The sequence below is a fragment of the Papilio xuthus genome, unplaced genomic scaffold (assembly GCF_000836235.2).
Source record: "Papilio xuthus unplaced genomic scaffold, Pxut_1.1 DF824655.1, whole genome shotgun sequence".
Classification (NCBI taxonomy): domain Eukaryota; kingdom Metazoa; phylum Arthropoda; class Insecta; order Lepidoptera; family Papilionidae; genus Papilio; species Papilio xuthus.
The window spans coordinates 1283625-1306614 of record NW_013533994.1 but is presented as its reverse complement, the minus strand read 5'-3'; the positions used below and the strand labels follow the sequence as shown (position 1 = coordinate 1306614).

The window sequence follows — 22990 nt, the reverse complement described above, 5'->3', positions numbered from 1 at the left end:
CTTATGCAAATGAGTTTGAAAGTCGTATGGCGTTTGCGGTAACATAAAAATTCATCGAGTTTTTTTCGACTTTTTCAATTTAACTGTGACCGACTTTCATACTATTAATTATTATGGTATTAATGATTGAGAAATCTTTAATGGAACCTGTGCGAAAGTGTTTCACTATTAAATCTGTTTTTTTAAGAAGAAACTATCTAACTTCAAACACTAAATCAAAAATAGGCCTAGATACTTAATATATTAGCAGATGCTTCTATTATTAAGGTAGTTTATTATTTTTCTATATTCGTCCCCTAAATGTCTAAAGTAGTAAAGGAATTTTTGTACGGCGTAAAAAAAATCTGAAATAGAATAAAGTACTTGAAAATTTACAAAAACACTTTCCAGTCATAAATCGTATAATAAAAGTATAAATGTACGTACTGTAATACTTCGAATACCTGAAGGTCATAACAAGAAAAGACAATCTATATAATCTACATATTATGAAGTTTACAATTACGTTTTTACGGTTGATTAACTCTATTTACTGTTTACGTACTCATACGTACATTCGAACCTAAATAAGCGAGAGTCTATAGGACCGCGATATTTTTCTTACTTACAAAGGTTTTTCCCTAAAACGTATTTCTCGCTTATTATCTTGTCAGTCGGGACCGGACAATGACTCTCGCTTGTAAAGGTTTCTCGCTTATCCAGGTTTGACTGTATTTCTATCCATGTTGTTATTATAAAGAAATTGAAAAATTGAATGTTACGTCATCTTTCAACTAAAAGCGTAGAGAAAGTTGAGTAAAATAAATTATTAAAATGAGTAATTTACCGTATAGATTCTTCACAAACTTAATTTTAATAAAAAAAAAATACTTGCAAATCCGACAACTGAATGACAAAAGTAACCGTGTGGGAAAGGACATCGCAATCAGTAATATCGGGGCGGCCTCCTAGGTCATAGGAAATCAGAAGAACGATATAACTATACATCAATACTCTCCCGTCAGTCGGAAACCACACAACGATAATCTTTATCTTTACACTTGGTATTAACATCCGTTGGATTGGATAAAGTGACGACAGGGGGAACTAAAACTCATATTGTAAATTAAAACAAGCTATGGTTAACCATTTCTGCTGAAGTACACAATACACCTTCAACACATCAATCAGACGAGGTAGCGTGAACAAAAACACATGAATTTAAATAGAATTCGAAAAGTGTAAGTATAACTTAAACATGCATACTTGCAAGTAAGGAACATGCCTTAAAAATAGAATCGTACTTTACATCTTTGTATTTGGATAAAGTAATAAAAATTATAATAACAACACAAAAGTGTTTCTATTTTTGAAGTAAAGTGTATATTTTAATAATAAATATAACTTTATTAATATTATTACATAAAAGTATTAAGCACCAGTAAATCTCATCGTTGAAACCCTCGATATTCTGATAAGACCGATAAAATGTTAAAATTTACGATAATGCTCGTCCCTAGTAAACATGCAAAATTCGTATTTTGGTAACATTTTTAATCTTATTTACCTGAATAATATATTTAGCCGAAATGACTTGTATTGCAACCCATGTTACAGTCCTACAAAAATATAGGCGACTATATAATGATTCATCAGACTACACATACTTAACAAAGCAAGGTAACTGAAATCTATAATACCATTGTTCCAATTTAAAGTAGAGCTTTGTCCATAATAATCTATAAACACTCTGTCCTTCAAACGAAAAGGATCAGGTATAATTCCATTCAGCTGTCATTTCTCACAAATTGATCGATTGACACTTCTTTATACTTGTACTTCGACATTAACGCGGTCTTTCTTCGTCCGCAGATCGGCCGGCACACATCGAGGGCAGGTATAAAAAATATTCAACAACTTCTTCCGTATATTCCAAGAAAGCACTATCTCATCAAAGCGAACATATCGAAAGGTAATATCTCGTATTAGTCTACTAGTTATTGCTTTTTTTAATTGGCCTTCATCATTTCGCATAATAAATGTTATGTTTCATGTTCGTTTTTTTTTCTAGTTAGTATTTTTGCTACAAATATTTGTTTTGATGATTTAGATAAACCTATATTTTATTGAAAAGTAATATATAGTACACACTATTGACGCAACCAATATCTACGTATTTCATTGTTCAGCAATTTATTTACAAATTCTATTTTTGTTGAAATCAAATGATGAAGTTTATGAAGAAAACGTGATTAAACTATAAACTTTGACCGACAGGTTGGATCACGTATTATTTGTAACCTTTTTATTTATTTATTTATTGCAATATAAAAATTGATTCACAATTTTTAAAATTAGTTAAATCCTCCTCGATAACCAGCACGATATCAATGTGGAACGTTGAAATACATTGGAGTGCGTTAGGCAAGTGAACGATGTATTCTTGTGTGGGCAGGTCCTGGTGGTACGCCTGCTGCCAGAAGTGTCACCAAGAGGACGCTGGGACTCCCTCCTGGGAGCCACCGCATTGGCAAAAAATTTGTCCCTACCCACTATGTCCATCCTACAGACATTTTGCTCAAACACTTTCCGTATTTTTAATTGGTGAGTAATTTAGTATTTACAATAAATTTTGTTAGCACTTCGCTTCGATTTTTAATTTTAATTTATAAATAGCTACCGGCTGCATGCATTTTCATTACAAGCGAACTAAAATAATTTTGAATGTTTTAGGTATTTTGGTATGGGTGATTATCTGGATAGTGATGGGGGAGACGGCAGCACCGGGCGGGCAGCTGTTTACCCTCGCCGCGCTTACTATCGCCGCGTACTTCGGCGGCTGGCTTATGGTCAAAGTGACCACACTACCCGCACTCATTGGAATGTTGATTGTCGGAATTGTACTGAAAAATGTCGGATTCGTGAACTTTGATCAAAATTACGAGCACGTATGTTCTTACATAAGGTAAAAATTATTATATAAACATAGAAATTCTTAGAAATGTTATGAATATCTTTTTACATGTTACTGTTGTATTTTAACTTTGAAATTTGCAGAATTTTTATGTGTAGTCTTCTTCTCATTACAAATTTGTAACACTTTACAGCTCATTAAGTAATGTTATTATTAACGTATATCATAAATTTTTCAGAAAAATAGCTTTAACAATTATTCTAACCCGAGCTGGTTTGGATCTTGATCCAGTAGCAATGAAAAAGTTCTTTTTCACCGTTATAAAGCTGGCCCTAATACCTTGGACATTTGAATGCGTGCTTTGCGCAGTGATGGCCAATTTACTCCTCGGACTCCCTTGGGATTGGGGTGAGTAGCTTTTCATTCTCCGACTCGATTGTTGATATCGAAAGTTTATAACAAAAGTCATTTAATATCGCGTAAACTTTCTGTTTGTTTTCCATGAAATTAAAGTAATATTTGGTTGCAGCATTCCTACTGGGTTCTATAATAGCGGCGGTATCGCCGGCTGTGATCGTACCATGCCTATTCCGGCTGCGCGGCAAGGGATACGGTGTCTCCAAGGGTATCCCCACCTTGGTGCTAGCCGTATCGGGTGTAGACGACGCTGCCAGTGTAGCTGTCTTCGGAATTGTCTCCTCTATCATGTTTTCGAGTTCATCTATAACGATGAATATCATACAGGTAATCTTGACAAAACAATAATTAAAGAAATTATAAAAGGCACTAAAATACTTGTTCAACTTCTTAATACTAGAAACATATAAATAATTGAATTTTCTGATGAATTCATGGAAGAAACAATAGAATATAGTCTGAAATGTTTGTGTTGCTTTCAGGGTCCATTTAGTGTGATTGGAGGAATAGCATTTGGCGTTGTTTGCGGGTACCTTGTAAAATATATTCCGGAAAGAAATGACGCTTTCTTAGTGCCACTACGAGTGTTGCTTCTACTCACCGGAGGTCTCATGTCTGTTCTTGGATCAGAAGAAATCGGCTGGGGCGGAGCTGGTAAGTCAAAGAAGTCTGAATACTTACGCTACAGCACTTCATAATATTATCAATATCGGTTTGTGTAAAATAAAACTTCCTCCTTAAAGAGAACCGTTTCTAAGTGTATGCATAAAAACTTACGACGTACAAACATGTGTACATGATAAAATTATTTGAGGAAAATTTTTACTCGAGCACTCACAATTCACGCTTCACGCGCCTTCTCAATAACCGGTAGTCGATTAAATTGTTTTCAGTCGCTAGTTCCGAGTACGATTGATTGTTTTGTTCTGTATGATGCGAGATTTTCACACGAACAATACTCTGTTGCAACTATAAAAATCGATCTCTATTAAAACAGAAGGAAACAAAGCTATTTGAAATATCTGTTTACACTCGTACGTCCAATATTACGACACAAGCTATATATTACAAGTTAAGCAAGGTGATAATCCTGCTCGATGTGAAAAGTTCATATGTATACCTCTTTGATTGATAAAATGTTTTAGTATCAGGACATATGTAAATGAATTTTATTAAGCACTACCTCCTACTTTTGTATCGGTTTTTGAATTCATTATGGGCATTGGGATAATGTTTATGTATATTATAGTAAAATCATAATAAATTTACATTATTTAATAAAAATCTATTTTTCTAATTTTAAAACCATTTACATTATTATTGTTGTCGATCAAATTAAACCATTCATTGAATAACCTACTTTAATAACTATAAATAGAAAATATTGTCAAGAATTAAAACAAAAGTACAAACGCATTTTTAGTACTAAACGAACTACTATATTTTTAACTAGGAAATGGTGTTACATGTACAATACTAAAGATAAAATAAATAATCATGTTCACCCAAATTCGCTAACTGCAAAACAGGTTTACTGCTAATTATCAATTATGCAAAAATTTTATTAACAGCTGTTGCCTTTCACCGAAACGTTAGCAGATAATAAATATTTTATTTTAGCAAAATCCTAAGAATACACCGTATGTTTATTCGTCTGTTACAAAGTTTTGACATAAAATTGGTTACAATGGCTGATTTGAATTCAGTAAAAGGCTTAAACACGTTTGCAATAAAAAATGTGCATGTTAAAAACAACAAGCGATAACGATTTGCGCTTTAAGCAAAATACAGTGCACGTGTTCTGTTAGTCTTAAATTCTTGTAGCGTGTTAAATAAATCGCCGTCGAGTATTGAAATTTATGAATAATAGATCTTGTTTTTTATTCTGAATGACGCACTTTGTTTTAGTAACACACGAAGAATTATGTATAACCGCTGGCCTGGCTGCGAAATATATAAATACTATCAGGTCATCGGTCACAGATCAACATCTTTCACCGAATTTCGTTTCTTCGAAATAGTAACATCGGATAACATCACGTTTGTCTATAGAACACGTCGTCATTTTCACACTTTACCTCACCAAAGTTTCCCCGGAAAAAATATACAATTCGGTGTAATTCATTCCACATACGAAATACACAGTACTATTGTATTCAAAACTAGATTTTCAATTTATTTGTTATTTCAGAATCTACCAATTTAGCATTGTTTAATGTGTAATAAAATAAAATAATTCAACCTTATTTTAAAACTTTTAAGCTATAGATATATTTTAACCTCATTATTTTTTTTCATACATAATTAGGTTTTAAACTAATACGTATGTAATATGATATGCTTAATTGTATTATATTGTTCATTTCAGGCCCATTAGCCGTTATTGCGTTCGCATTCGTCGCTTGCAAAAATTGGGCTGAGCAAGGATGGGAACTTGAAGATAATCCTGTTGCAACCGCATTCGAAATATTCTGGATGTTCTTCGAGCCGATGTTGTTCTCCGTCACTGGAGCACAAGTTGTTGTGAGTATCATATCATACCAAAAAGTCTTGCAGCGAGGAGTTGTGTTTTGTTAATTTTTGTTATTACAAAAAACAAAAGTCTTGCACCTGATTCACAACAATAGCGTAATTTCACATTGACAGTCTATACTTATATCAATTCAAAAAGTTCTAGTTTGTTTGTTACAAGCAGTTAGAATCTTAATACTACAAATATTGTTTATTAGTATATGAATTTGACTGAGTTATTGTTGTCAGATTGCAGATTTGGAGCCGCATTTAGTGCTGGTTGGTGGCGGTATCCTGGTGACGTGCGCTGTGTTACGTACTGTACTTACGAGCGTTTGCGCCGTGCGCAGCAACCTCAATATGAAGGAAAAGGTGTTCGTCGGTCTCGCCTGGATGGCCAAGGCTACCGTACAGGTAGGTTACCAGAAATTACAAGTAGTTATTTTAAATAATGAATTAATAACAAGACCTGATGATTTAATACGATTCGAACGACATATTTCAAAATTCAAAATTGTTCGAGTTGTTTAGGTAATTTACGTACCCCCAACAAAAAGTGATCACGCATGGTAAACACGTATCACATTTTAATATGTATTTCGTAAGGAAACTTTAAGTAACTGTTGTCAATCGATTGATTCACCTGCATATAATTGCCATAAATTGTAATATGCTTATACCTTTGTAAGAAATATGCAATTATTTTTCAGTTTTAAATTGTTGATGTTAATCGCTTTGTTTGATTGAATCAACAGGCCGCATTAGGTCCTGTAGCTTTGGATGAAGTGCGCAAGATGGCGACCGCCGACGGCCAACCCGTGCCCGAGCTGCTGCAATACGCGGAAACGGTGCTCACCGTGTGCATCATGTCCATTGTGATCACAGCCCCCCTGGGAGCCATGGTCATTACTGTAACTGGACCCAGACTGCTCTCTAAAACTACCAAGCCTCCCGTTTTGGAAGGTACGTATTTATTCTGTAAAAAAATATATGGTTCACGATTATCGCGTTATTTAACAAGCCACTGTGTAATGTTTTGGCCCACACCTTCACAGCTATATATATATATATATATATTAATAGTTTAAATTTAAAAATAAAATAAAAACACAATATTATCTGACATATTTATTAAGAAAAGTTCACCAACTATTCTACAGATAAATTGTACATTAATAAGATTAATAACGTATGCGTTTAATAAGAAAATCGTTCTGGTGGATGTCTGCTGGGATCATACTTGGAGCCATTATTATTAGGAACATAATAAAAATGATTTGGTTCCATTGCTCCATTATATTGAGGTATATTAGGAGTGTAAGTTGTCTGAGGTCTGTTTGTACTCGACCATTGATACGGATTATGTGCGGAATTATTAACATTATTAGTATTGGCATTATTGTTATTAATTGGATAATAATTGTTACCCCCAAAAGGAATATGGAAACTATTTTTATTATTTCCAAGCGAATTGTTTGCTCCATAAATTGGATAATTAGGTATCACATGCGCTCTGTAAGTATAGTTTGTTTGTGGATTATAATAAGTACTGTTACCATTGTAATATGAACCATTAGGACTTTGGTAACCGTCAAAGTTTGCATTGAAGTTAGATGTCGGATATGTATGGAAACCATTGTAACTTGGTCGTGAATTATTTATCAACTGACCCGACGGTAAAGGTCTGGGTTGCGAATAGATGTTATTAGGTAATATACCGCCTTGTGTCCTGTTGTTATAAATGTTATAATTAGTAAAATTGGATCTAGGATATGGAGTAGGATAACCCTGTTTTTGTACAGTACCGAAAGAATTTGTTGGTTGGTTTATATTGGAAGGATAAGAGGGATTAGTGGGTAAACGCACGGATGTATTGTTTGCTCCATAATTTGGAAAAGGTTGACGAATTGGGGGTCTTGGACTTTGTGGATAAGTATGTCTAGAATTTTGATAATTGTGATTCGATGTATTATTATTAATATTATGTGGTAAAGAAGAGTTATAAGCTGGTCCGTTTATGGCAGGATTTTGATATGGAATAATTGGTACAACAGGTTTCGGATATGAAGGATAGGGATTGTTACCATATGGATTACTCTGCTGATGAGTATTGTACTGATAAGTATTATTAGGTTGCCGGTACGGGTAAGATGTTGGCAGCTGTGGATACATTGGTGAATACCCAGCTTGTCTGCTCACGCGATGATTTTTGAAGATCTCACATAAAGAATTGCCACATCTGCGCTCAATTATCCTTGTTTTGAAATCATCGGTATCGGTCACTTTTGATACATCTGGAAAACTTCGAGTCTTCAAATCATTTCGTGTATCGTCAGAAAAAGTGCGCGGAAACGTTTGATATTTACTGTTGTAATTGGGAAATGTCTGCTTTTCATCACCATTTTCCACTTTATCACTACATTTAACTGTGTAACTTAATTGCAAAATAATAACAGTCACTATTAGGATGCAACGAACCGTCATCGTTAAAATCTTTTAAACGACTAAAGTGGATGAGACTACCGATGATGTCACCCGCAACAATACATACTCAGATATACTTTGACCTTTTTATCACTGCCGGCATTCGACATAGTATACTTGTTGTGTACATATAGTTTTATAAAGTTATTTTTATAGTACTCTTATCAAATTTGCGTTGTGCATGCAGAGTCATTTAGTACCATAACTTGTATTTAATTACATTTATTTCTTTTTTTAATTTACTAAGTAGAACAAAATTTCCTTCGACAGGTTGGCGACGATCACATCGTCCGTCTATTCGAGACATTTCTATCATCGATGAAGAGGAAGTCGCCGAACGCGAATGTGAGGCAGAAGCCAACAACTCATCGCCAGAGGACAGTCCTGCAGCGCCTAACGCGTACAGTAGTCCGATGCCGGCGCCCGTGCCTGTCACTGTGCAACCCAACCACCGCACATGAGCGCTGTCACCTCGACAAGTCTTTTACCGTCCATTATACTTATCCATTCCACAACACAACTGCTTGTTCAAGCAACAGATCAAATAATCAAAAATATCTAAACAATATTATCATCCGAAGTATTCGTTTTTTTATGAAAGCAAATAACAACTTCGTAATTTCTGAATACGTTTTGTTATTTGAGGGATTTTTAATCTGTTGATACTTAGTACGGAGTACTTAACGAGTTGCGATAGAACGCGTACATTAATATCAGTAAATATCGCATAGCATGGGACAAAACGAATTAATTTTACTTGTATTCAAAACTAAGAACTTAATTCGCTGATGTGATAAATGTGTATACTTAATGTTTAATGGATTAGAATAAACCTCGCCTTTACACTTTTATATTAGGTAATGTTACCATATGGAAAAAAAAATCGTTTGAGTATTATTTAACTTAAGTATCTTTTGTTGTAATTATTTGTTATTCGCATAGCTCTAGATAAGTATTTGTTAAATGAGATCAGTATTGTTGTGACATCAGCATTAATAGTAATTATGTTTAAGGATACTTATAATCAATTTATTATTTTGAGAATAATGTACCAATTATAATGAGTAGTTCCTTAATGCATTGCATTGTACTTTATGTAACGTATCCTTTAATTAATCGGAGTTGTAACTTAGTAACGAAATTTTAAATCTGTTACTCGGTTCATATAACCTAATAAATATAAGGCCAAATAATTTATAAAAAAAAACAAAAGTCATAAATATTAAATCGTCTCTTTCGAAATCTTTTACGGTTTAATATTTTGAGAAAAAACAATTAGTTTTTGTCCAATTATTACATTATTATTGGGACCAAAATCATGAATGAAATAATATAAGCCCATCCCTGTGATTTGCTTGTTACCTGGTACGAAGCTGATATAAATTATCTTCTTATTACTAGAATAACAATATTTACATCAACTTTTTATAATGTGATCCTATTAAAAATATTTAATATGTTATATTCGGATAGTGAAATTGTGTGGATTGTTTAAACAAGTATCGCAGTTTAAACTTATTGTAAAGTGATAAATGCACTATTATTGAAAAAAATAAATATTTAAGATAATACTCGTAATAAAAAAAATAATCTTAATTGTTCTTTTATTTCCAGTATACCTTTTAGAAACATTTTACAACAAATTAATCGAGAAGGGCAAAATTGTTTTGTTAGTAATGCAAAATTATTTTCATTGGTGTTTGAAACTCAAAAGAGAATAGAGGTCATTATGTCATTAATAAGGAGTCGTTATTAATCATCGTATCAAGCATGATAGTGGATACTCATTGAACAACAGTTGAATACATAATTTGCTTTTTACAAAGCACCTGAACACACCAATTGGTTTCCACTAATACTACTATTGCTATTTCTTTCTATTAAAAACAATATGGATATAAAGAATAAAATAACCGTTGGAATGGATATTTTAATAATAATTAAAATACACAGATATACTCATTAATTTATAAAAATAATGTTAACTTAAAACAATCATATTTTAACATTTACTTGAATGCTATATTTCAATTTTTACAGATTATTTTTCTGACGCTTCTAGTACTTTACTGTACCGGTGACGTATTAATTAATTCTACTCATTAAGCCATAATAAACGCTAAGTAAAGACTATTTCTACTTAATTCAACAAATGAAAATCTTATTTTCGTTTCTTTTTATATTTTTTATAGTCGAAAAATGAATGTAATACATCGATATTACCTAATTTATGGCAATTGTGCACAGCTGGAGCCAATTTGTAAAATTTACTGAATTATGTCTCCTGGTACGCAGCCGACATAAATGAATACGAAATAGTAAAAGGTTATGTCCATTTCTACGAAAAAACATTGAACCAATTAGTACTCAATAGGTTAGATATATCAAGTTATGTATTATCCCATAGTATAAACATAGACACCTAAGCTGTGTATCGAGATAATATGTATATAGATATAGCTATAGCTTCCTTTATAACCGTGCATATCTACGATGTATGTTACTACATATCCATTTACCTAAATTAATATATCATTACTTCTAAAATACGTATTGTACATTGGAGAACGTAATCGTTCAAAATTATTAAGTTTGTCTTTATAAGTCGATGATATCTGCGTAAGCAAAGTGTAATTAAAAGAAAGATTTATTTCTATTTTACTATAAAATAGTTAGATAACCTTAAATATTAATTTAAAACTACTTACTTTTTTATTTTTACAATTACTAATGATAGACAATACCAGTTTGATATATGATAACATACGTTAGTTGATAACTCGTGGTAACGAAACAAATGAATTTCATAAAACTATATAAAAAAACTGCAGAGTCTCAAATCTCAATTAGTCAGATGTCATGTACAACCGGTTTTTTTTTACTTAGTAACTAAAAATATAAAGCCTTGGCAATAACACGGTACCATTATGCTTTATAGTTTTTTTTTTATAAAAGCACTTAAAAATACACAAAGTGCACATTTTAATTAGAATAATATGGTGACAAAACATGTATGTCAAAATTGGAATAGGTTCGTTCTACGGAGAATTTAACAAGTACTAAATCATTTCAAACTATTACTTATAATACTAAAATATTGAATCCTTAAGTACATAATTAACGCGATTTACATAAAAAAATTACTCATACGAAATTAGGTGGGATAATAGTTAAGTATTGCGTAAGTGAAATGTAATTACTACAAGAGTACGCCTTATCTTACTTTCAATTTATGGTGATTACTTATATACTACTTATTAAGCTTAACATCAACATATGCATTACATACATAATAAACGGGAATACCTAATTACGTTATGACTAGATATATTTGGGTTTCTTTAAACTGTGCTATTTTTAGCGATGCCGTAGTATTAGACAAATACATTCAACTTTCAGGTTTTTTAAACATATATTTAACATATTCTGGCTAAGCTCAATTCCGGCTAAATATGATTTCTTACATGACTACTCATTGTTAATCTATCGTCCTTTTTTAAATTAAACGAACTTAACATATTTTGTAATGTCAATGTTTAAATAAGGAATTGTTTCTTTGCATTACGTTCCTTCTTGTAGATAGCTTATCATAGAGATTCACAAAGCATGAAAAACAATAATAATTCGTTACAATTCGTAAGAACGATTAATGGACAAAAATTAATGTAATTCAAGTTAAGCCATTTTCACACAGTTAATTCCCTAGAAAAGTCTTTCTAAACAATGCAATGTAAATCAGTATAATGGATGTTATGATCAGACGAGTGAAAGAAAATTGTTTATTCAATGGTAAATTACACGAAACAGTTTCCGCATTTATTTTTGTGAATGGCGGTACCTCTTTTGTGTGCTTACACTTTTGTTTACCCTCGAAAACTACAATAGATTGTTTTTAATTTTTACCAAGCATTCCATCAGCAATATACAGCAAAATTATTATATAATTCACAGCATGCTACATAAATTCTACAAATAAATGTTTGAGAAAGACTTTCTAGAAACATAACACAAGTCAGACATACATTAAGATTGCTTATGGTTATTATGTTGGTAGGTTCGTAAATTAGCGCGTTCATCGGAGCTAATTGTCCTCGACAGGAAGGTGGAGGAGGTGCGGGCCGATGAGGAGGTGCCATTCTTCTGCGAGTCCGGTTTCTCCAGCCCTGTTTATATTAGTTCAGTTAATAAGGTCACATGATTACGTTAAAGTTTTAACGAGACGTGCGGATCAAATTCATCAGTATGCTAATTAATTACAGTGGCTCATTAGGTTGTAATGCTATTAGCTGGGGCATAAAATACCTTGACAATGTCTCTTAATTTTTGTTTTACGTACAATTCTCCGTCATATAAAATTTAGCCCGAAATCATCTACCTACTTTTTAATACTAAGCTTTCATCCCACGGGAAGTGTAACGAAAGCGTTTCCTTCTTTTTATATTTAACAAAGAGCAGAAATCTAATGTCATTAACACTTAAACATGACAAATTACTAGCTCATCAACGCTATATTTTCGTACCCAACATATGATGCCCATAGCATCCCTTATTCCCGGTAGTAATCTCGAAAGCTATTTCAGATAGACGAATCTATTTTTAATTCTGGCAAAAATGCGATAAAAGCTTCAACACCAATGCGAAACGAGTGCAAGTTTGGCGTTTGCGCTAAAATTAAAACACAGATATTTTTGTTAAAAGCGGTAAGTAAACTATGTTAATTAATGGAATGTTTTTACGAACAAAGTTGTAAGTTTTAACACATCCATCACAACGCACGTTGTTATATTCGTGCGTAAAATGCGCAGCTTAACACGAATTATAAGAATTTAATAGGCGTGGTAACTAAGCTTGTATTATATGTGTAAGAATAATGATTACGTTGTACCTGAACCTAACAAAACTAAGTGCATGCAAGTTTAACCAATACACGTACATTATGCGCAATCATTATCCTAGTCCCTAGGATGATTGACACATTGATATAAATTAATCTTAAAACAGCGATAGCTTAATAATAGAAAAAGCATAAAGATACTGAAGAACATGAAAAATAAATATTTAATATATACTTGTGTCTATTGGAGTCCGAGAACAACCTGGAATAAAATTAACACTTGTAACTGCTTATACGAAAAGATAATTCCTTTTGTTAACAAACGTTTCTTTTATCATTAACGACGATTGTCTTCTATTATTTATTATTATGTTTTATTACAATTTATGTAATTGTAATTGCATTTTCTTTTATCCAAAAAATCCATTATAGATGTTCGAAAATAACCCAATTTCTTACCTAAGCGCTTTCTTATCAGGTAGTACAGCTTAGGTTTGACTACCAGAATGAGGAAAATGAAAACACCCTGAAGCTCATTGAATAGATCGACGATAGTCCAAAGCCAGGGAGGCTGTGTTACGATAGTAGAGAGCAGTTCCGACACCCAGCCAGCGCCCATAACTACCCATAGTTTGCCAGTCAATACGTATCTGCAAATAAAATTAAAATGAAATCTACTATAACACCTAAATTTTATCACAGCAATACGTTAAAATATTTTATTTATTTTTTAATAATGTGGTTTCTATTCTGATATTTTAATTACATATTAAAAATTTTAACTTAGTTTATCTTAGGTCAGCTAATTTTTAGGTTAAAAAAAGGCAGTCATTGTCGCTAAAACAGTATTTCACCAAACCCTTATTCTGAATATTCCACTTCGAATGATTTTATTTTAAATTAATTACAATTTAGTTAAGAAACCAGGATTTTTATTCTTACTAATTATTACTGTTTAAAGATTTGACATTCACTAACTTAGCTCTATCAAGACGAAAACGTCGCTTGGCGCGGTCACCGACGGAGCCGGCCTGCAAGCGGTGCACCTCGGACTTGACGCGGGCGCAGTGTCGCGCAGTCAATATCCATAAGATAAAGTTAGTGCCCGTTATAATGCCTATTGGTATTACAAAATATATGTAATGGGGCCAATCTGACTGCACGTTCTGAACTGAAAAAGCACCCAACTTTAAAAACAATCTTGGCACACACAAATAGTCTTTAAAATAAAGTTGTAAAGTTTTACTAAATTAACATATAAACTGTAAATAGTCACAAAGCTATTTTATGAAATGGAATGTACATTACATGACGTAAAGCTATAAAATGTTTTAGGCGTACGATCCCTGCACTAAATATAGATATACGATGTGTATTCATTATAATTAATGGTCATCATTCATAGTTCTGAGTCACTGTTACTAAAAGTTCTCTAGAGCAAATTTTAAGAGTACTTTATAAGAAGCTATAAAAATGAAAAATAGACTTACGTGATCCAAACCAGCAGGCACCATTTCCGATATTGGCATCGAGGATGATTGAAATAGAATACCGGTCCAAAAGGAACATGGTCAGCGTCAAAATGACTGCAATACTCCAGGCGTACATTGAATACCAAATAAAACGACGACGTTCAGAACTACTCTTCCTTAAAGGTTGAACTGTTCTCACACTCCTGTTAAAACAAATAAATTTCTACTATATATAATGTTTTTTTTATGGCAAAACTTCTTAAATTGGTACCTATTGGTACAGTAAATATGTCACATCCCTTTTATTTTTACATGTAGTATGTTTACTTAACATTCTAAACATCTTTGATAATTATGAAATAGCATAAACTGGTTTATTGAGTTCAGTGGTGTTTTATAACCCAATTCGCCGCTGAATAATGGCGCGATGGTCATAAAGTTGTTAATAGGTATTGATCGCAATATTTCCTGTCATATAAACCCGCTACACTTCGCTTCATTGTCGCAGAGGTTAAATAAAATAAAAATGGCAAAGCTCTGCAACAAATACCATTACTTTTATACTATTGAATAATTGTTAGAATAACATTAATAAAAATAATTAATTACTTGAAGAGAATTAGAGGCTTACAATTGGTTATATAGTTCAATATTATTAACAAACGTTAGCCTCTAGGTATACCCTTTATTTTGGTGCGACAAAATATACTAAGACAGCTTTATAACACATTTTTCGGAAGCTTCTTTAGATTTTATTAAACGTAACACGTCGGTGATTCCTATTAATACATGAACGCCTACACCAATATGTATTTACGCCTACATAGTCAAACATTTACAGATTCATAAGAGAAATAAAACGGTTAGTACCAATAGTAAATCAGTAAGGGATTTCTATACACATATGAGTAGTTATTCAATCAATGATTTTTTTTTGTTTCGACACAGATTTTTGGTTAAAAATAATGCTAAACTTATTTAAATATGTTGCTCTACTAAAAACAAAAAACAAATCTCGTGACAAGATTTTTTTAAAGTCATACTTATAATAGGAAGTAGTTTAAAACAGAGTCACTATGGATGAAGTCCTTATTTTATCATCATTCAGCCACATGTCCGCCACAGATGAGCGTAGGCTTCGCTCAAAGATATCTTTTAAGTCTTCCCTTTACTATATTTTAACTAAGGTTATGCAGATTGATAATCTGTGTTATTTTTTATTAGCTTTAACAAAAATTGCATGTAATTTATATAAAAACAGTCCCTAGAGACGGCAGCGTTGTATGTTAATTAAAGACCCACCCTATTTACAGCTAACGGCAATTGCGACTTTGACGCATTTCATTAGCATTCATTCCAATGAATATGTACTATTTACATAGTAAATTATAACAAAAGACAATCAAATATACATAAATTAAAACCTTTACACTTTCCATTATCATCATATTTTTTAACATATTTAATAATATGATAGCGAAATGTGTTTTGCCATTTTCTAATAAACCGAAAAAATACTAGGTACACTTCTATTGTTACTACTTATTTAGAGACAGCCTCATACAATGAGCAGTAAAAGAAAGAGGTTCCAATTACGTAAGATTTTTTGTTGATCAATCTATCCGATTTAATTATTATTAGGTCGATTAGGCAATCAAAGTTGGTCGAAGGCGTCAGACAGCTAAACCACTGGGGTGACATTACCTGCGGCGACCACGCCACTCCCGAATAGTTTATATCACAGAATCAATGAAAGTAATTTGTTTTCGATTACAGTTTTTATTGGCCAATTGGGATAATTCATTAGCTTGTGTTTTATGACTTGCAAAGTATTACATTTGCTAAATACGCTATTATTGAGCACAGTTTTAAAAATATAGTTTTGTAAAAATAGCAGTATATCGTTAATTGACGTGTACACGGGTAAATACGGATCCGACAAGGCCAAACAAATGAGATATTCAGACATCCCTATAACATGGCTGACGCAGAGAAGCAATCCTCCCACCAGTTAACTCTTATTTAGAAAAACATTAGTCACATAGTTTTAGCGCCTTTGAACAGCTATAGTACATCAATCTAGTATACGGCAAATATTTATTTTTGAATTTGCAAAGTTTACATTTGAATACTACGGACTGGCATCAGTTCCACTATTTGGAGTTCTGCCGACTTTAAATCATTCAACATTGTGTCGTTATTATTTCATTCATAAACAAATTTATAATAATTTTCGTTATATATTTATAGTTTTAGTTAGCTTAAAATGACTTTTATCTGAAGCACTACACACTGCTATAAAAGCTTAGGTGATGATGATGACTTACAACCCAAAATCTCGTGAGCAGCAATGATAGCTTTATGAGTAAGTTGTTTGTACAGGATACTAATTGTAAAAACATATTAAAAATCATCAGGGAGGTTGATGACGTAAAACAATTATAATAGTAAATTTACAGTGTTAGAGCGTACATACAAATCATCGTTTGAGTATAAATTGAATTACTATGTAGTATCGTTTGCGCAATTCGGTTCTTTCCGCAAATCTAAATATTGCGTAACTCAGTGTATATAGATGACAGAATATTATGTAAATAATTGGTTAAATATTAAAGAATTCTATTAAATAAAAACATCTCATCCAAAAATATTGAAAACAACAATCATAGTCTATGTATCAATGCCATCACAGTTATCTCTTGACCACAATAGTGATACCCATTGATTCTGAGATTTAACACTTCACGAGTTTTTCGAGTACTTGTTACGTATTTACCAAGAAGTTGGGAACTAGACCGACATTTTAAATATAAACAAACCGACTCGTGAAAGAGTAATTTCTAGCTCAAATTAACATCTGCTTTAGATAATGTTTAATATATGTGTATTTTAATATTTTGTTTTTATTCTAATTTAAAGTTTGCGCCACAAAATACCTACAAATGTCTACAAACTGTCAACTACGCTACTCTTGTTTCGGACAAAAATTCTTTCTCATAGAAATTTTCTACTTCCAAAGTCTCGTTTTAAAAATATTTAAGAAATAGAATTAGGATAGAGTATTAAACATTGATAAGAGTTCATAGGCTCAATAAGCCTTTACAAATTAATATAAAACCATAACCGACTTCTAACTACAGTTTTACGACATTTGTGATATTATTAGCGTGGCTTAAATCAAATAAAAACCAATCTAAACATGCGGTAGAGGCTTTTAATATATATAGGGAAACATATAATTCTTACCCAAATGTCCACCATATGTCGAAGCACATGACGTTCAGCCAGCCGAACGCCGCCACGAAGCCGAAATAGATACCGTACCCTGTGCAAACATTATACAGTAATTGATCAAGCGTGTCAGATGAGAACATTCAAACTGACCCGAACAAATATTCTTTTGTTATCATATCATCTCATCCCCGCGCCGATGATGATTGATTTGCAATGATTACATACATATATATAAAAGTTTTCTATGCTTTTGTCATTACCAAGTTGTTACAAGGTTGAAGCAAACTTGAGTGTTTGTGCACCAATTAACTTTATCGATAACATCTGATAACAAATCGCCCACCATACTCAAGTACCGTAACTAGGAAAATGAAAGCTCTAAGTACACTTGTACGTACGCATAATCGTAATATAATTTATTAAAATTGATAAAACGTTAATATGAAGCATTATAGACATTTGTATGTGTGCGTGTGTGTGTGTGTGTGATTAATTAGATTTCTGTTTATCTTTTCTAAACCCATTATTTGTGTACCCGGGATCATCAGAGCGTTGAGTAAAGCACTCCTACATAATCCCCATATTTGTGGCACATTCCTCTTCGCTTTAGATATTTAAATACAATTTTTAACCCTTTAATAAATTTCGATAAATAGTTCGACAAGCTTCACCAGACCTTCAATGTAATCGACAAAAGAATATAGACATTATTACTATTATAAAACAATATTTCTAAGCACGTATAATGTAAAGCAAATAAATTTATCTCCGCGAATATATTTAACAAACATAAACTCGTATAAGTTATTTTACGAAATATGAATATTTACATATTTCTCTTGCTTTGAGTATTGTGAGATAGGAAACCGTATCCTTGGGCTTTCGTAATATTAGCTTTAAAGATGCAAATACTAACAAACTACACTTTGCTTATACTATACGTGAAGACGCTGTAAGACAAGACGCACACATTATGTTTACTCATTATAAACACATATATTATTATATTACTTGCATTAGTGTTACACAACGATGACCATCCTGTCTTTTATGTTTTAAAGTCTTTGATAATTTGAATATAATTTCGAACAAAGGCTAAAAGAATTTAACTTTAAGATATCAGCAATATACAAGAAGGTTGTATAAATAAAAAAAAAATACTTATTACTATTATAATATAACTTAGCATGAATAAACGACATGCATATATTTATGACTATTTGTATTTAGAAGTACAGAGGAAACCGTTGGCACTGTTGTGCATAGGTTCGGTTAAAGCGAAGATCGATTGCGTACCTTATTTCCACAAATTGTTAAAACAAGTTAAGGATATAACTTACCGAGTAATTTACATGTGAGTTTGTCAAGAACAGGGCTATACTGTACTCTCGCGAGGCAGGAGTAAGCGAGGAGCATCATACTGACGTGGCAGATGAGCGTCTGGCCGTGCAGGTTCCGAAGCTCGGGCAGCGCGCAGTAAACGATCAGCGTTAGCGCCAAGCAAACGCTTGATATACTATTTATCTACATCAGAACCAAAGAGATTTGAAAATTCAGTTAAATCTTAGGAATATTATAAAATGCAAATGCAAAAGTTTAGATGGATATATGGATGATTCTTATCATGTAAAGGACGAAAGGGAAAGAGGACTAAAATAAGATATCCGGCACGCTCACTCATCCGATGAAACGCGGAATTACTTCCATTTGACGCCTGTCTTCTCAGTTGTCGTGGTATTTCACCGGCTGCGAGCTGGCCTATTCGTGGTACATATTTGTTGTTGCTGACGCTTTGAAATAAGGCAAGAAATAATTTGCTTCTCTTACAAAAAATATAATAATAAAATAAATACATCACCCATCAAAGAAAGTTGTAAAATTTGTAAATGTTTTAAAATATTTATATGAAAAATCATTTTCAGTAAACAGCATGGACATGAGACCTTGACCAGTCACGCTATTTGACTCGGTAATAATAGATTACAAAAATTAATAAGACCATTTGTTAATTCACATTACGTGGAAATTTTAATTCACTTTTTTCTAATCCGTCCGTTAACATTCATTATTGTTTAGTCATTTTTATTCTAATTCCTGGGAAATCTAAAATATGGATTAATGACCATACAAAGTGGAGCTTGCACTTTTCTTGGAAAATCAACTTAAACTAAATCTGTTAACCAAATATGTACGTAGTTATAGAGAACTGGATAATGTATTTAACTGAAATTAGCAGAAACCATTTCAAGAACTCACCACGAAAGCTACCCGAAAATCCTTTATCTTCTCCGCTGCAATGAAGCAGAGGACGGTACTAGAAATGACGTCATTCTCTGGACAATGTCTGCGATCGAACATTTCTATACAGTAGTCGTTTGTGAGAGATATCGAAGATTCCAGCAAACCCTCGGCAGTCAAACGGTGATTGTCACGAGGGTCCGATCTGTTCAGCACAAACTTTCCGTCCGGGCAGTCTAAGTTTGTACGGATTCCCATTACATCTGACAAAGATAAAATTATTTGAGATCGCTTACCTTCAGAGATACGTACCTTCGTGTATTATTACTACAATTTGGTATACTACGTTGTATATGATATGTGATTAATTGAAAAATAGTTTACTTCCTATGATCTACAATTAAAATAATGTTTAAATATTGATTGGAGTAACACTTCAAGTATTGTTAAATATCATAACATTATACTACATCTATAACACTGTAAACCTTACTCTTCCTTTGCATATCCAACGTATTATAACAAAAATATACTATGTTACAATGTAGGTATATAGTATTTTACATGTACCGGTTCGTCATATTATTTATGTAAGAATAACAAACGAAACAATTACATGAAGAACTGAAGAACGAAATGAGCAACATTTTAAAATAGCGCTTTCTGGATAACATTATTTTTGACTTATTTGTTAGTTACAGGCGCAGGAAAATGATTCCCGCTGTATAATGTATCTGACAAAGTTTTTTCGTCTAGCCTTAATAAAAGTTTCCGTAGTTTGGCAAAGCAAGTTTTATATTAAAACGGGTGATTTCATGTCAATTCTTAATATTAATAAATTGGATACTTTAAAGGCTCATTTAAATTACACCAGGTGTGAAACGCAAAGATAAAATATGTAAAAAATATAGTTCAACGTGTTGTAAAACATCGTACATTTTGAAATTTAGTGTAGGTACTACAGATTCGTTTTTTTTCGTAATAATTAATTACGATACGCTACAACATTTTTCAAAAAATATTATCTAAATAGTAAATCGATTTTAGTATATAGCAGGTTATGTAGAATGATATTACGTTTTAAACTTCGTCGTTTACTTATCAGATAAGGTATCAACTATTTTATTTGATAGGAGAACGTACCACATTTGATAAACCATAATATTAGTTAAAAATAATAAGTAAGGAAAACTTACCTGTCAAACTGAAGTAATCATTCCTTAATGGTTCCAAGTAATACGTTGGTTGGAAATAGTCTTGCTCGTCAACGTTAGGTACACAGGAACTTACTAAACTATTGCATCTTCTTACTTTATAATGGTATCCTTCAGGACAGCATTTACGAACGCAAAAGGCACTAAAAGCAGCGCAATTTCGAGTGCAAACCTTGGCAACCATATCTTCGATGTTGTACCCTTGATCGATGCACCATTCCCCTTTCATCAGACTATCTGTTTTCCTTCTATCGTTCCTATGCGTAACTAATAATACGTTTTTATCTACAGAAAAAGTATAATCTCTTTGTCGTAATTCAACAGCATACTCATCGGACTTGCACTGCAAGCCTATGTCCACTTCGTAAACATAACTGTCTGTTAAATTCAAACGGTCAACAATCCACTGCTCGTCATTGTCTCCACTATCTACACACACATGATTCCTATCGTTAAAAACTTGTTCTTTTCTACAGCATTTTCGCACGTGATTTATTTGTAAGGCTGATTCCGATTTAGTTTCCGTTTCATTGTTTATACAGGTTAATGCTATCGTTTGAGGAATGTATGGGATTACCGTGCCATTGCTGACTTCTGCCACTAACCTATCATAACAGATATTCAAGGAAGTTGATAACTTAGCTTCAAAATCAACCGCACTCACTGTCATGTTCACACCATCGCATAATATTGGTAAGCCATAATCAACGGAAACGAATTGTTCATCGCTTATTATCAAAGGGGAATATGAAATATTGTAAGTTTCCTCCAAGTTCAGCCGGTTCAAACAGTCGAAATGTTTGTAGCGATCCGACACCACCTTGACGAGACTATGTTGCCGAGGGCAACATTTTCGAAAAACCGTCGGTTCACCATCACTGAAGAAGTCACCAGCTGCAGCCGCCGTCGCGAGAAAAGAACACACATATACCGGGATCCACATGGTTCGTGAATCTCGACGCACTGTTTCCCACACTTATGTTTGATATAGTTACACCAGATGGTTAGCGTCGGTCATCGCGGAATGCATTGTTTATACGAAGAGCGGAGCCGGGCGTGCGGCAGAGGTCGGCGGCGGCGGCTAAATGATGCGGGCTGCAAACTGCGGACAAGCAGCCGCACCGAGGAGCGAGGAGCGCTCTATACGCCCAGGAGAACACAGCCTTGATAATTATACTACAACTTCCTACGCCTCCCCATTGTCATTGGTTGTCGACGTATTTAAAATATTAGTTATTTATTTTATTATTATTTTTTCACAAATAAAGACATATATCAAAAATCAATCTATTCCAATAATCTAACGCAACAAGCGGCAAGCGACTATTCTAACAAGATATAACAACAACGCTTCCGATTCATAGCCAATCAAATACTGATAACAGTAAAGTGGCCGATTGATTACTAAGAACTTATTGTGATATTTATTTATTCTCAAGAAATGTGACTAATGTATTGATATAATATTCCTCTAATCTAAGATAATATTGAAAACAAACGAATCCATTAGTGTATTCTATTTCCCAATCCTTTACTTTTACCACCAATATAAATACTTGAAGTAAAATTCACAGTGAAGTATAAGCAAAGCAAAGCTTCCGAAGCTTTTGAAAAGTTAGTCTACATAGTCGACGATGTTATTTTAACATCACTAATTTAGTGCATAGACTAAAAGATTATTTATGTTGTTAAA

The 22990-nt window shown here is 32.8% G+C and overlaps 3 protein-coding genes across 8 annotated transcripts in view; 1 reads left to right on the top strand and 2 right to left on the bottom strand.

Annotated features, from left to right (window-relative positions):
• Nucleotides 1-8905, top strand: part of LOC106127646 (mitochondrial sodium/hydrogen exchanger 9B2) — a 31463-nt gene extending 22558 nt beyond the window's left edge. For all 5 annotated transcript variants that reach the window (XM_013325800.1, XM_013325801.1, XM_013325803.1 and 2 more), the window contains 10 exons: nt 1852-1951; nt 2435-2583; nt 2713-2944; nt 3132-3301; nt 3423-3637; nt 3793-3964; nt 5679-5833; nt 6071-6235; nt 6577-6784; nt 8576-8905. In XM_013325800.1, the coding sequence (XP_013181254.1) occupies nt 1852-1951; nt 2435-2583; nt 2713-2944; nt 3132-3301; nt 3423-3637; nt 3793-3964; nt 5679-5833; nt 6071-6235; nt 6577-6784; nt 8576-8766 (1757 nt within the window). In that variant the 3' untranslated portion in view covers nt 8767-8905. The remainder of the gene's footprint in view (nt 1-1851; nt 1952-2434; nt 2584-2712; nt 2945-3131; nt 3302-3422; nt 3638-3792; nt 3965-5678; nt 5834-6070; nt 6236-6576; nt 6785-8575) is intronic.
• On the bottom strand, nt 6937-8423 carry LOC106127647 (homeobox protein 2). Its single transcript, XM_013325806.1, has one exon. The coding sequence runs from the start codon at nt 8303-8305 to the stop codon at nt 7019-7021; it is 1287 nt and encodes a 428-aa protein (XP_013181260.1). The 5' UTR covers nt 8306-8423; the 3' UTR covers nt 6937-7018.
• A 2150-nt stretch (nt 8906-11055) lies between the features above and the next one.
• Nucleotides 11056-22632, bottom strand: LOC106127729 (G-protein coupled receptor Mth2). Of its 2 annotated transcripts, XM_013325946.1 has the most exons (9): nt 21280-22632; nt 20102-20346; nt 19186-19369; nt 17858-17936; nt 14630-14814; nt 14118-14310; nt 13599-13789; nt 13375-13401; nt 11056-12468 (listed from the first exon to the last, which is right to left on the bottom strand). In XM_013325946.1, the coding sequence occupies exons 1-9, from the start codon at nt 22238-22240 to the stop codon at nt 12329-12331; spliced, it is 2205 nt and encodes a 734-aa protein (XP_013181400.1). In that variant the 5' UTR covers nt 22241-22632; the 3' UTR covers nt 11056-12328. The 2 variants fall into 2 exon arrangements, with proteins under 2 accessions (XP_013181400.1, XP_013181401.1); XM_013325947.1 differs by lacking the exon at nt 13375-13401 and having other exon boundaries at nt 21280-22631.
• Nucleotides 22633-22990: the final 358 nt, after the last annotated feature.

Excerpts from the sequence above, each read along its gene's own strand:
- LOC106127647 (XM_013325806.1), bottom strand. The coding sequence starts at position 8,305 with ATGACGGTTCGTTGCATCCTAATAGTGACTGTTATTATTTTGCAATTA.
- LOC106127729 (XM_013325946.1), bottom strand. The coding sequence starts at position 22,240 with ATGTGGATCCCGGTATATGTGTGTTCTTTTCTCGCGACGGCGGCTGCA. Across the intron at positions 14,311-14,629 it reads TGCCTGCTGGTTTGGATCAC|TTCAGAACGTGCAGTCAGAT; the intron begins GTAAGTCTATTT and ends GTGCTTTTTCAG. Across the intron at positions 12,469-13,374 it reads TCGGACTCCAATAGACACAA|GGCTGGAGAAACCGGACTCG; the intron begins GTATATATTAAA and ends TAATATAAACAG.